At 47.3% G+C, this 15,220-nt stretch overlaps 1 protein-coding gene across 1 annotated transcript; it reads left to right on the top strand.

The window, feature by feature from the left end:
• The first annotated feature begins 2,652 nt into the window (after nucleotides 1-2,652).
• Nucleotides 2,653-7,512, top strand: NGB (neuroglobin). The gene is made up of 4 exons (XM_077820361.1): nucleotides 2,653-2,756; nucleotides 4,288-4,399; nucleotides 5,751-5,870; nucleotides 7,366-7,512. Exons 1-4 carry the CDS (start codon nucleotides 2,653-2,655, stop codon nucleotides 7,510-7,512), a joined length of 483 nt encoding a protein of 160 aa, XP_077676487.1.
• The last annotated feature ends 7,708 nt before the right edge of the window (nucleotides 7,513-15,220 follow it).

Genomic DNA, 15,220 nt, shown 5'->3' with positions numbered 1-15,220 from the left:
TCTGCAGAGCTGGGGCAGCACACGGAGAGAAAACACATGCACCCCGCCCACTGACAACCACAACAAGTGGACAAGTCACTCAAGCAATCTACCTCCAGCAGTGAGGATGGCAGCAGAAAATTGTATCTGAAACTGATGACGGCCTCTTGTGATACAAGCAAATCTCTCAACATAGGGGAGGAATCCTGAAAGAATTTAATCTAGTTGATTAAAAAAAAAAAAAAGGTTAATAATGATTAACAGGTGTGTAGTTTGCAGCCAGGTCCTGGGGTATGATATTCCTTCAGCTAAGGCTTTTGCTGATGCTTTCACTTCAAGAAAAGCCCCACAACAGCCCAAGCAGCTCCACTTTACTGAATAAAGGGGTATTCAAAGGTAAGACAATATAATATATATGTATGTATACGTAATGTGCTACATTTTGTGTGAGAGCATGAGAGAGATTACAGCCTCCTATGGGACAGAACTGGAACAGCTCCCCTGGTTCACATAAGCCCTACATGGCTAACGCCTAAGGGTGGTTCTCCTCTAGCACAGATGGTAGGGGCTGTTGCTAAGTTCTAGCCTGAAGCTGCTGTGAAGTTCAGGGTAGTGATGTTGTACAACAAAGGGATGAATAAAGCTGTAACAAATACATGATCATCAACAATATTTTTAGTTTTCTTCTCTATCTGTCTTATAGTTCCCAGGCCTTCGGAGGTGATTCTGATATACTCCGCATCCCATCTTACCTGACCTGGTCGCCAATAATTCCAAGACTTGTGCTCTAAAAACTACCATCTGCACCCCCCTGGAATAACCATACTGAACTAGGTGGTTATTGCATTGTTGAGCTCTGAGAATGTGCTCAGGTTTATGAAACATAAAGACAATTGTGACACCTCCAGAAGATCTTACAATCTAAGGGCCAAATTCTGACTCCACTGAAGTTAATGGTGTTACAGTAGCAGAGAACTGGCCCTTCAGAAGAGACAGTGAGAAGACAAGAGTGGTGAGATGGAAGTGAGGATGTAATATTGTGCTGTTTAACGTATCCCCCTTCTAGGAACAAACGTTAATGCTCTTCAGGAATGATGTATCATCACTGGCTATGGCCACTTACAGCCCCTACTGAATGTACTGTGCAGGCTTCCTGGCCTTCAGAATGTCTTCTTGTCAAGATAAATCTCATTAATAGCTGCGTGTTTGTAATTTCAGAGCAGACTGCAGTGATTTTCAATGAGACGCAGAGCAGACTGGAATGATTTTCAATGAGACCTACGTCACTCAGGCACTTTTGAAAACCCCACCTGAAATGATTATTCTGCTATCTGTCCACAGTGTCTTTCTGTTGAGGGGCTCTTTAACCCAGGTCTGCCAGATTGTTTCCTCTCTACACTTGCCTCACTGCTGCCTGAGTCACCTAGGCCATTTTAAGAGGAGAGCTTTTACTTAGAATATACTTCGAAGGCGTATGCCACAGCTCAAAAGTCTATGGGCCATTATTAAAAGCTTTGCCTTGTACAGTTGGCTTCCTTTCCGTTAAATTAAATGTGATTTTGTTCCCTTTCTACATTTCAAATCTCTAGAGGCACCTACCAATGGATATACCAGGAGCCTAAGAGTGTTCTGGAAGTCAATGAAAGTGACAGGAAGCAAGGGGGTACTGTAACCTTAAGAGTGTCACTGAAAATAGCGGAAAGAAAAGGGACATTCAGAGGCAGCAATGTCTAATAGTTAGAGCAGAGCTGGGTGTTGCAAGAGCTGGATTCCAGTCTTGGAGCTGTCATTGATTTGCTATGTGACCTTGGGTAAGTTTCTTCCCTTCTGTGTCTCTTACTTCATCTGGACAACAGAGCTGGTTGGAAAGTTTCCACCAAAATGGGTTAAATCATCTCTTATGTACTGAGGCTGAAAGTCTATGGTTGCTCTTTGTGTGTGGGGACAATATAACAAAGTGCACAATATTTATTTATTTATTTGTGTAGCTTTAAAAGGATAGATGGAAGGGAGGGAAAGAAAGGTGACACTGTCTCTTTAAAAGCATCGGTGATAGTGTTGCTCTGCGAGACAGCCAGCTGGGAAAGTGCTGCTGCTAAGGAGAAAGGAGCTAGCTTCAGTTCCAGATCCTTGCGCCTGATAGTGTGTGACAGGCACAGAGACAGGGACCGAGTCAGGAGCACAGTTATCACCCTGCACAAAGACTGGGAGAGGGAGACCCAGAGAAACCTGTGGTAACCAAAGAGCAGTGGGCAATTAGAAAGCAAGGAGTCCTTCATTCTCGTAGACACCAGGGAACAATATGGGTCTTTCCCAAGGCACTCTGGTTTCATCTAATTGTTCAGAGAGAGCCTCTTTCTAAACCCACCTGTGCTGCTCCCAGGCTGCAGGTGGCAGGGCAGATAGGAGAAGAGTTCTTGCTCTATTTGGAAATCCCAGAGATGTGATCACAAAGTCTTGTGCACTGTGCAGGGAAGAGCATCCTTGCCACTTAGGGAGTGAATGGTGTGCGTGCATCCCAGCTCCAGAGGCACTGGTAGCCCTAGATACTTGGATTAATAGGAGATCAGTGCCACCTGTAACTCAGAGGGCAGAGTAAGTAGTGCAGTTACTTTCAGAAGGAGCGTAAGGTTGGCCTGGCTCTGTTCTTAACCTCCCTCTTTCTACAATAAAATGGAGAGTGGAAGATTATCCAGCACAGAACAGGCGCTGATCCGGGAGAGCTGGCAGAAAGTGAGTAGCAACCTCCTGCAACATGGCACCATCTTGTTTACCAGGTGAGTAACAGGCTGTTATAGCAACAGGAGGCATCTCTAGCAGGGTAACTCATCCAGATATGAAGTAAGCACCTGGGGTCCTCGCTAGCCTGTTTCTTAGCCATCCTCTCTCCCTGACCACAGTCCCTGAATTAAGCAGTGGGAGCTTTCCAATCCCTGATCAGAAACACTTTCTTCTCCTTGGCAATGATTTCTTTTTTCTGGCTTCATCTCATTGCTCCTTTGTTGTGATTTGCACCCTGGAGAGAACAGGATTATGAAGAAGCTTGTTTGCATTTAAATCTAGAAGTTTGTTAAAAGGAGAGCAGGGAGAGTGTATGGGGTAGAAGACTGTGTGTATTTTTTGTGCCTTTGCAATGATATCCCTCATTTGTTAGCAGAAAATATATTTCTGTTGTTTAAAGAGCTGCTCGTTTCTTGTGTATATGCTCAACTCTGTGGAGTGTATCTAAGTGGCTTCCTAATTGTTTGTGGCACTGGAGTCTTCAGACACAGACAGAGCCCTCGCCACTGGGGAGAGGATCAACTAATTCTAGGATCAATCCTAGCACAGAGGAAAAGGTGCATGGGTGAGAGCAGCTGAAAATCCAACTCGCTGCCTCTTCCAAGCAAATGAGCCCTTAGGGGCTAGAGGAATGGAGGGAGATAGAAAGATACCTGAGAAGTCCCTTAAAATCATGGATCTAAAAAGTTTGTGATGAGCTCCCAGCTTCTTCACAGCCTGTGCAGAATGGAGTGTTGCATCTGGGAAATAAAACACTGCCCAACAGAACTGAACAGAGAAGCTACCTGAGGGGATGTTTAAAAGTTTTGAGAAGGGGGGAGGATGTTGCAGCTGAATGTAAAGTATCTCAGATGAGGTTGATTGTAAGAGATTAGGGAGAAAGCAAATTGGCCATTGTGTGTGTGTCTGTGTGAATTGCCATGCAATAGAGTCCCAGGAATGTCATCAATCCATCCTGACCTCTTGCTCGTTGCACCAGTATGTGAGTTATACAGGAGACCCTAAGCTGAAAAAGTTGGTGGAAGGAGCCTAAATAGGAAGCCAGTGATGGTCTGCGAGCTAGGGGTTTATACGAGCCTGCTCACTGGGGTATCTGGCTGCAGCATTCTGGGCCTTCCTGAAGTTGGTTGAGTTGGGATTCAGGAAATATATAAAATGAGGAATTGCAAGAGTTGAGATGGCAAACAAGCAGGAGTAAGTATTTCAGCCAAGACAGGGTCGAGGATGAATTCCAGCAATGGCTTGGAGCGAATTCTAGGGAGCAATAAACCTACCAGTGAGGAATGGGGATTTGAGCTAGAGTAACAGAGGCTTTTTGTAGCCAGAGATGACCTGAACGGTCCCAAATTATTAATCTTCCTTTCAGAACTCTATGCTTTTCACATGATTGGTGGTGAAGTCAGGTCACCCTCTGGGTGGTGCTGGTAGAGGCTGATGGATGGATTGGTAGGGAGGGGTCATCCTCTTGGTGAAGGTGGAGTCACTTTGAGGAGTGTGAAAAGTCTGGGGTTTCTCTTTCTGTTGCAGGTTGTTTGATCTGGACCCTGACCTGTTGCCCCTTTTCCAGTACACTTGCAAACAGTTCTCCAGCCCTCAGGAGTGCCTCTCATCACCCGAGTTCCTGGATCACATTAGGAAGGTAAGGGATGAAGAGGCTGATGTGGTCAGTGATGCACCGTATAGAGCAAATTCCCTGAATGGGAGAAGCCCTGAGTAGCAAACTCTGCATTGGGGGGCTAGGTCTCTCTCAGTCCATTTGCCATGAAATGTCAGGCAGCTCACTCCCTGAAATACAGAGACAGTGAAGTTCTGCCGGGGCAAATCCCAATGTGTTCAGCAATGAGGGTTGGGTGCCCTGTGTCCTTATGCTCTCACCACAGTTATTGATTCACTTTGGTGAAAATCAAACGACTGGATTCTTATTCTGAAATGTGTATGTGAATTTCATGCTGCTTAGATGATGCAGGACGGACCACAGTAGAGACCGAAGGTCCTCTAGTTACCTACACACAGAACAGGGACAGTCCAAGCACTTAGATAATCACAGTGATGGCATAATACAAAACACTAGATAGAGAGAGGGGCCATGGGCAAAGTTCCTGCTGTAAGTAAAGGGCAGGTGTCACCAGTGATCTCCTCCTGAAAGTTCTCTTGCTGTAGCAGCAGAGCCTGAGAGCCCACAGCCCCTTAAGTTACCTATCATGGGACCCATCATGAGGGACAGTGTTATACACGTTCACCTCCTCCTCAGACATGGAGGGTAGAGATGGGGAAATAAAATATCTATACATCATCTTGGAGAATCCTGGTGTGCTTAATGAAGTATAGCAGAATCCCTTCATTCAGTGCTGAAATGCAGCCACCTCCGGGGTGGAAAGCTGTAGCTATTTAGTGACACACTACAGTGCTACAGCATGGTTTGACAGGAAATGAAGAAAAAGTCCATATTCTGCTGAAACTGAAAGGAAAAATTGGGGAAGCGGAATGTGTTTATCCAGGTTGGAATTTGACCAACCCTTGCCAAAAGGGTCATGGGAGCTGTAATGGTCACTTGTGGTCACATCCTCAGCTTCAGGTCTCATCCAACAAGCTACATTTCCAGCATCACAGTGTCTCAGAGAGAAGAGGGCCCCCTATTGAATCACAAACACCACTTGCCATACCACCTGCTGTCCTGTTTAGCTTGGGAGATCTGGTAGGATAGCCTCATAAGGTGAAATGATGTGGCCCTTGGGTTTGCCTTTGCCAGAAGAAGGAGATGACATACACAAGTGGGGTGGGCTGTGGAAAACACTGTTTTTCAACAGAATACAGGTTTCAATCCGTCTCCGTGAAGTTCTGACCAAGCTCTTTAGCATAAGGGAGCAGAACAGGCTTTCACTGTACAGCAAGCTAATGGCTCCATGACTGATGATGAGAAGGTTGTTTGGAAATTTTGTTCCCAGCCCATGTTCTCTGCTAATTCTGTCCTCTCTGGATTTACCCTGCAGGTGATGCTGGTGATAGATGCTGCTGTGACTCACTTGGAGAACTTGTCCTCTCTGGAAGAATATCTCGCCAACTTGGGCAAGAAACACCAGGCAGTTGGTGTGAAGGTGGATTCTTTCTCGGTGAGGCATCTTCTCTCTTCATGCTACTTCTGCCACAGCATTCTCCCAGCTTCACCCATGGTGCCATCCTGATCCACCATGAATGGCAGTGCATGGTTTCCTCATTGTGCCATGAAGCTGGGTTCTAGGACTTCTGCACATATGTTGCTGGGTTATTTAACTCTGTTGCTGGGCAAGAAAACTGGCAGCCCAACCCAGTCCCAGAATCTGAAGCACCTACAAGGTGACCATTGGCATGCTCAGGGGGAGCCATCCCACATGCTTGCTCTTTAGGTGGACTTGCACTAGCTTGAGTTGTATTCCCTGCTCTTTCTGCCCCGCATCTTAAGCTCGATGGGCAGAGTCTTGGGATGCCATTTGCAAGGGAATAAAGCTACATCTTAGGCTGCATTTGCCTGGCACAAGGTTACTGAACCTCAGCCCAGGACATTGCCAGATGTGTGATCAGTTGTCCCAGCTCTCACTTCCCCTCCCTCTCCCAGGTAGTGGGGCAGAAGTATCCCTATCCCTCATTTCAGACCCCAGCTTCCCCGCATCCTACCAATGAGCAGGAGCAGAAACACTAGATAAATGAATTGCGATTATGGAAAGCATCAGGCATGTTAACTTGAAGATACACAGGCTTCGTTCCTTTACCTCCCCGACTGTGATGTCTTGTGCCACTAGCCATAGTCCTTGGCAGACTGAGCTAGAATCACCATTACTTGATGGATAATTAGCCCTCTCTGGGGTTTGTTTCTAGCAGCCAGGATGAGGGAGGTTCTGTGGGGAGCCAGTGTGTTTATTCCATATCAGATCAGCTATTTATACGGAGTCAGCTGGACTGCCATGTCAGTGAAGAGGGTTGGGTTTGGGATGGTGTGCCATGTAGTGGAGACTTCCCAGGGTAGGATGGGCTCTGACTATCCAGTTGAGTCTGATACACTGTGATCTCTACCTGCAGCTGTAAATAGCTTCTGAGTATGCCTCAGTTTTGCCTACCTACTTTCAGATGTCATCACCAGCCTCCCCTGGTGCTAAATTAGGGGAGAGTGCAGACTGCCTGCAGCTGGGAGCTAAAGTAGATTAATAATCTTGCCTAGAGTCTCACCCCCACCCCTTTCTGCTGAAAAGCTTCATTAAGCACTGGATTGTGGTCCCTTCAGAAAGGGAGCTATGAGGGAGACCAATTGGGAGCGCGAGGGGAGTGGGTACGAAACAGCGTGGAGCAAGGGAAGTCAGTGGGAAGTGAATCAACCCACAAAAAGAGGTGAGTGGGCAGCTTGGAGACATTTTGGAAAATTGTAGGAGGATTAGAGAGATGGGGAGGAAGCAGGTGTGGGGACAGGGCACCTGTTGGGTAGAAGCTGGAGAATCTGTGTTGTCCTGTTCTGGGCAGTGCAACAGAGAAGGCTCAGAAAGGAGATGATGAATAAATTCAGCAGGAGAGAAACTGACAGCATGGCTGTCCTGAGGCTTCTGACCTCTGATCCTGGTGCCTCTGTTTGGTTTGCAGGCAGTGGGAGAGTCCTTGATGTTCATGCTGGAGAAATGCCTCGGTACTGCCTTCAGCCCGGACGTGCGAGAGGCTTGGACCAGGCTGTATGATGCTGTGGTGAAAGCCATGAGCCATGGCTGGGATGCACGTAAAGAGGGGAAATAGACCCAGCAAGCTTGGGCTCTGGCTTTCCTCTTCCTAACCCAGCAGCAGCTCCGAGGAGAGAGTTGACTCTCCCTTCCAACCATGCCCATTCCAGGGCCATCTTGGTTGCCCTCTCTGTCTTGCTTTGATATTACCCACATCTCTGCCTCTGACGATGGTCAATGTGATCCCCCTTAATTACACTGCAAATGAGCCCTTGTGTCCACCTCCAGGGGGCAGGGTAGAGCTGGGCTCAGCCCGCGGAGGTGGAATGAGCTTGTCCCTCAAATTCCAATTCGTTTGTCTCTCCACCTAAATATTCTCCTGGAGTCATTGCAGGTCAGTTAATCCTTGCTCTTTATTCCCTCTGCATTTGCCCTAGAATAGATCCCAGGCCCTTCCTCACGTAAGGTTAATCACAGCTGTGTGTATTTCCTAGGGAGAGGCTGAGCAGTGTAGCTTTTTGAACGTGGAACTGGGTTAATCCCAGTGTAAGGCTGCTCTTACCAGGTCTGAGCTGCTAGCTGGCTCGATTTGGAGTGACTTGGCCGGCTGATTTAACCTAAAAGCCAGCTGAAATGCAGCAGCTACCAGTGCTTTTTAAAATGTCTTCCCCTAAAGTAAATTACATCAAGTAAGGACAAATACAGACTTTGTATTAGAATTAAAGTGACAGATGCAGCTTTCTCCTGGGAGCAGCTTCCAAAAATCATCCTGGTTCTTGGCCAAAGAGAATATAGCTGGAATTCTTCCCATTTACTGATCATTTACATATTTATAGCTTCCTGGACCCGTAGGGACAACTCCTACCCATCACTGAAATGCAGCTGCTCCTGGGGTGGATGAGAGGCTTGATTAACAGCATACAACAATGCTGTGCCCCACTTTAGGACAGGAATTGAGTAAGAATCCCATATCCAGTTGAAAATACGGGAGGAATGTTCAGGAGGTAGAATGTAAATACTTTAATTGGAATTTGACCTGAACCCCAGGAATAAGATCCTGACTTCTGTGAAAAGTGTCCCAGGGGATTTAAAATGACCCCATGTGGCTAGGAACTCGGTTTTATGTCTTATCTGAAAATTGCTCCTCCAGAAGCACAGTGTATCCTGTTTGGGACGTTCGTACTAACTGAGGGAAAAGCACATCCTACTGAATGTGCAGCACTGCTTCGTACAGAACCTGGATTTTTCCATGCAGATCTCCCATCTGAGCAGGGACTAGGTAGAACTCACTGTTATGCTAGTGTAACTGCTACCCAGTGCCCTCATGACCCTCACCTTGTAACAGGAGCTCACGTCTGTGGTTTTGGAGCAGCTCTGTGCCAGTTGGCCAGTTAGAGAATCCTCAGTTGCATATTCTAGGGAGGCTAGTGTGGGTGTCTTGGATATCAAACGCTTGCTGAGTTCACTGCATCTCTGATGGCTGCAGCTTCCTTTTATCCAGAGGGATCCTCCTCTTCTCTCGTTATAGGTTTTTGGGCTCCCCTCTTCTTTTCCTCATCTGCAGATTCTGAGTATGGCACCAGATCTCTGCTCTTACTACTCTCTCTCTCTGTGTAAGCCAAGCTGGGTGGATGTGGTAGCTCTCCTCTAACCTGCAACTCCCGGCTAGTTAGGGAGGGGAAAGCAGGGCCTGGATCCAGGAGAACAGCTGGCTGTGCCTGTATATCCCAGGAAGGGAGAGTTCGGTGCTCCCCTGTGGAATTTTGAAAAGTGATCAGTGCATATCCAATACCTTCCCTGCTGCTGTAAACATATGAGGTCAAAGACTTGTTCTCTGTGCGTGCTGTGGCTGGGTGGGCAGCTGCGTGTGATGAATAAATGTGTATGGGTATGAACTACTACACCAAATAAGCCCCCCGCCCAGCTTTCATAGTCTGTTAAGCTCACCTGCTCTCTGCCATGTTTTGTGTAATTCCTAAGAGAAATAAAGCAGCTGTCTGTATATGCCTCCTAGCCCTGTCTGGACTGTGTTTAATAGACAGCCGTATAGCAACAATGCTAGTATTAAATCACACCTGCCAGGGACTGATACAAGGTGACCCGCAAAGCATTTTTTTTAAAAATGAGTCTCTGCCTTTTTGGCTTACTTATGATTTCAACATAAAAGACCTGAAAGGTTGAAAAAGGGGAGTGGGAGAGGGAGGGTTTTATTTGATTTCTGTGTGAATCTTGGAGATAGTGCGAATGTCAAGTCTGGCCTTGCCTGGCTTTGCTGGAGGACTGCTCGGTGGCCTCAGATGTCTATTGGAAACTGTTCCCCATGTCTCTTATTGGAAGGGGCAGGCTGTTGAATCTTTAACAAAGACATCCTTTCCACTCCTGGCTTGTTAACCCATGGAGTTAAATAGCACCTAATGGGATCAAAATGTTCTGAGCAGTAGACCCGTAATCCCTTCCCCTCTCAATTGCTCATCTTCTCTCACTTCCGTGATCGTGCCATTGCGCTAATTCTCCAGTTGCTGTCAGCTATGTCTGCGCCGGGGAACTGATCCATTGCTAACTGAAGCAGTGGGATAGCCCTGCTGGAAGCACCTACTATGCAAGATATTCACGCTAGCCATGTTGCTTCAGGTGAAGGAATATTGTGGTTTTGCTCCATCTCCCTTCTATACTGTGCCTAAGCTAAAGGCTAAAAAGGCTCTTTTTTTTTTTTTCTTTACAAGTCCCCCTTAGGGCTTGCATCATGCCTGCGATCTAGGTAGATACTGCAGGTGGTATACCCACTTGATTATGGGAGAAACTGAGGCATGGATGTCTTGAAACAAACCCAGGTCTGCAGGCGTCTAACCTCGTTCTTTGACCACTCTGTAGGCACTTTGGAGACAGGCTAAAGGAATGTTCAGGATTGGAGAGTGCAGCAAAACAACTCATGCGTCCTAGACCAGAGAGGGGTCATCTCTCTAGCGCACACTGGTGGTCTTGAGGATGTTTTATGGCTTTCCTGTATGATTAACGCTTTATCCTAGCAGCATTTTCCAGGCCACCAGTCACACCGATGCTCTAGCCGAAGAGGCTTTCTACCCTATTCTGCTATGCCCCCAACGGCCAAGCCTTGGCTGTCATTTTGCATCAGGCTGCATTATTTAATTTTTCAGCCCCAGCTGTGAGAGAGTTTCACACGCAAATGACTGTAATCAGCAGAGTGGTTTCTCTGAGTGACTGAGTGGTCTGAAGTGCAGAATAACAGCGCCCTAAACAATCACGTTAGTGTCAGGTGACCTTTGTTGAGCTGCCTGTTCAGAGAGAGGGAAGTGAGAGCTATCGGCCAAGAGGTTGTGATTACAAACACTGTGCAGAGAGGGTTCTTGCTCCCGCTCTAGGCCTCAACACCTATGCTAAATCTTAAATGCTAACCTTTAAGTGTGAGGAGACTGGGGGCAAAGACATTTCTCTGGGGTCTGTCTCTCTCCCCACAGAAATCATCCATTCTGTGACCAAACACTTGAACAAAATAATTGCTGTTATTTAAGTAGGACCTACAGTTCATTGCAGGGCGGTGGGGAGAGGAATGGGACTGGGCTGTAAAATCAGCAGAGGGAGCCAGTGTTAACTAACTTGTAATGAGCGGTTTCAGATACAATGTGCATGATAATCAAGGTGGGCCATTTCCAGCACAAATCTAGGTTTTCTCTACCCCCCCCCCCCCGACTCACTCTCCTGCTGGTAATAGCTCATCCAAACTGACCACTCTCCTTACAATGTGTATGATAATCAAGGTGGGCCATTTCCAGCATAAATCCAAGTTTAACCAGAACGTCGGGGGGGGGGGGGGATAGGAAAAAACAAGGGGAAATAGGCTACCTTGCATAATGACTTAGCCACTCCCAGTCTCTATTTAAGCCTAAATTAATAGTATCCAATTTGCAAATGAATTCCAATTCAGCAGTGTCTCGCAGGAGTCGGGATTTGAAGTTTTTTTGTTTTAAGATAGCGACCTTCATGTCTGTAATTGCGTGACCAGAGAGATTGAAGTGTTCTCTGACTGGTTTATGAATGTTATAATTCTTGACATCTGATTTGTGTCCATTTATTCTTTTACGTAGAGACTGTCCAGTTTGACCAATGTACATGGCAGAGGGGCATTGCTGGCACATGATGGCGTATATCACATTGGTGGATGTGCAGGTGAATGAGCCTCTGATAGTGTGGCTGATGTTATTAGGCCCTGTGATGGTGTCCCCTGAATAGATATGTGGGCACAGTTGGCAACGGGCTTTGTTGCAAGGATAGGTTCCTGGGTTAGTGGTTCTGTTGTGTGGTATGTGGTTGTTGGTGAGTATTTGCTTCAGGTTGGGGGGCTGTCTGTAGGCAAGGACTGGCCTGTCTCCCAAGATTTGTGAGAGTGTTGGGTCATCCTTCAGGATAGGTTGTAGATCCTTAATAATGCGTTGGAGGGGTTTTAGTTGGGGGCTGAAGGTGACGGCTAGTGGCGTTCCGTTATTTTCTTTGTTGGGCCTGTCCTGTTGTAGGTGACTTCTGGGAACTCTTCTGGCTCTATCAATCTGTTTCTTCACTTCCACAGGTGGGTATTGTAGTTGTAAGAATGCTTGATAGAGATCTTGTAGGTGTCTGTCTCTGTCTGAGGGGTTGGAGCAAATGCGGTTGTATCGCAGAGCTTGGCTGTAGACGATGGATCATGTGGTGTGGTCAGGGTGAAAGCTGGAGGCATGTAGGTAGCATGGCGGTCAGTAGGTTTCTGGTATAGGGTGGTGGTTATGTGACCATTGTTTATTAGCACTGTAGTGTCCAGGAAGTGGATCTCTTGTGTGGACTGGACCAGGCTGAGGTTGATGGTGGGATGGAAATTGTTGAAATCATGGTGGAATTCCTCAAGGGCTTCTTTTCCATGGGTCCAGATGATGAAGATGTCATCAGTATAGCGCAAGTGGAGTAGGGGTGTTAGGGGACGAGAGCTGAGGAAGCGTTGTTCTAAATCAGCCATAAAAATGTTGGCATACTGTGGGGCCATGTGGGTACCCATAGCAGTGCCGCTGATCTGAAGGTATACATTGTCCCCAAATGTAAAATAGTTATGGGTAAGGACAAAGTCACAAAGTTCAGCCACCAGGTTTGCCGTGACATTATCGGGGATAGTGTTCTTGACGGCTTGTAGTCCATCTTTGTGTGGAATGTTGGTGTAGAGGGCTTCTACATCCATAGTGGCCAGGATGGTGTTATCAGGAAGATCACCGATGGATTGTAGCTTCCTCAGGAAGTCAGTGGTGTCTCGAAGGTAGCTGGGAGTGCTGGTAGCATAGGGCCTGAGGAGGGAGTCTACATAGCCAGACAATCCTGCTGTCAGGGTGTCAATGCCTGAGATGATGGGGCGCCCAGGATTTCCAGGTTTATGGATCTTAGGTAGTAGATAGAATATCCCAGGTTGGGGCTCCAGGGGTGTGTCTGTGCGGATTTGTTCTTGTGCTTTTTCATGAAGTTTCTTGAGCAAATGCTGTAGTTGCTTTTGGTAACTCTCAGTGGGATCAGAGGGTAATGGCTTGTAGAAAGTGGTGTTGGAGAGCTGCCGAGCAGCCTCTTGTTCATATTCCGACCTATTCATGATGACAACAGCACCTCCTTTGTCAGCCTTTTTGATTATGATGTCAGAGTTGTTTCTGAGGCTGTGGATGGCATTGTGTTCTGCACAGCTGAGGTTATGGGGCAAGTGATGCTGCTTTTCCACAATTTCAGCCCGTGGACGTCGGCGGAAGCACTCTATGTAGAAGTCCAGCCTGCTGTTTCGACCTTCAGGAGGAGTCCACCTAGAATCCTTCTTTTTGTAATGTTGGTAGGGAGGCCTCTGTGGATTAGTATGTTGTTCAGAGGTATTTTGGAAATATTCCTTGAGTCGGAGACGTCAATAGTGTTCTTGACGGCTTGTAGTCCATCTTTGTGTGGAATGTTGGTGTAGAGGGTTTCTACATCCATAGTTTGTGTGTGTGTGTTTTGGGGTGGGGGGTGAGAAAACCTGGATTTGTGCTGGAAATGGCCCACCTTGCTTTTCATACACATTGTAAGGAGAATGGTCACTTTGGATGGGCTATTACCAGCAGGAGAGTGAGTTTGTGTGGGGGGGGACGGAGGGTGAGAAAACCTGGATTTGTGCTGGAAATGGCCCAACTTGATTATCATACACATTGTAAGGAGAGTGATCACTTTAGATAAGCTATTACAAGCAGGAGAGTGGGGTGGGAGGAGGTATTGTTTCATGGTCTCTGTGTATATAATGTCTTCTGCAGTTTCCACAGTATGCATCCGATGAAGTGAGCTGTAGCTCACGAAAGCTTATGCTCAAATAAATTGGTTAGTCTCTAAGGTGCCACAAGTCCTCCTTTTCTTTTTGTAATGAGCGTGACTCCACAGCAACCGCAAGAGCTGTGTTAATTTCTTATTTCCTCTCACCACGGTCCCAGGGGAGGGATGAGGCAATCAGGGACTGTCACCAACTTCCATGCTTCCCACTTGTGGTTTGCAAGCCGTTCATCCTGGTGACTTCTCCTTCCCGCATCTGTTTTTCCTTTGGCAGGGGAACCCCAAGAGCTTCATTCTCATAATATCCACTACCTCACCTGCCCAAACAGTTCCTGATTCTACCTGACCCCACCTGTCACTCATGTCCTATCTGCCATCCCAGAAAATCTTCCCCAAAGCCACATCTACTTTCTCATTGTGATGGGGTCACTTGCATCAGATCCTCACACTACCACCAGGCTTTCCTTGCCCTATATGCATCTTCTTATATGACTTTCTGTACCACAGTTACCCCCTTCCCCCCAAACTGTCCCCCAGGCCATATCTGTCTTCTGTCTGGTGTGCCAGACCTCCTTTCCTACACCCGCTTCATGGCTGGCCATGCACTCTACCTGTATCCACAATTGCCAACTTTCACATGGTAAATAAACACCCCAACTTTCACAAAAAGCCAAAACTCAAGCTAATCCCATTTCAAAACAAGCCAATCCCTAAGAACCCCAACACTCTAGTTGACTAGATCCCCCCGGCGTGTAGTCTGGGACTGTGGTGGGCCCCCTGTGCACCCCTGACTCTCTCCCCCTTGCCCGTCCCCCCTTGCCCCTGCTTGCCGGGAGCTAACAAAAAAAAAAAAAAAAAAGCTACAAGCCAAAAACTAGCCCACAAGCAACTCACAAACCAATTAAGCCAAAAATAAGCCCAATTTCTGCATTTTTTTCCACGGGTTTGGCATGTCTGCCTGTACCCTGATGGTTGTGAGCTCCACCAGCCTCCCTCCTCCATGAGATTTGCTCCTGAGAATGCCCATGCAATGGGCAGAGTGGGGCACTAACAAGTTCATGGGCTAGATGCACAGCTGCTGTGTGTGAAGTCACTGGCGTTCTTCACCCCCTCATCTGTACAGCCTGGTTCTCGAGTCGAAGCTGCTCCCCAGCCTCCATTGCTGGAGGCTCAGGGTAATTTGTCTCTATCCTGCCTGCTTTTTATTAAAATCAGGATGACAGGAGAAGCAGGAGCTCTGATTTCCATGGTAACAGTACTGTGAGCCTGCCAGGGCAGATGGCTGCCTGCAGCAGCACAGAGTTCACCGGGTAACCCCTTCCCACCACCTGAGCGAGCGTGGTGAGGAGTCCCAAGGAGAGCGGTGCTGGATGAGCATTAGCATGTATAGTGCTGCAGCAGCAGCCAGAGGCCCCTGTGTGCTGGGCCCTGTGCACCCTCAGTGCTTTGGGGCACAGGAGGGCTCTTACTAGATA

Source organism: Eretmochelys imbricata, chromosome 6, assembly GCF_965152235.1.
Source record: "Eretmochelys imbricata isolate rEreImb1 chromosome 6, rEreImb1.hap1, whole genome shotgun sequence".
Taxonomy (NCBI): domain Eukaryota; kingdom Metazoa; phylum Chordata; order Testudines; family Cheloniidae; genus Eretmochelys; species Eretmochelys imbricata.
The sequence above is the reverse complement of the archived record's forward strand: the minus strand, read 5'-3'. Positions and strand labels throughout refer to the sequence as shown.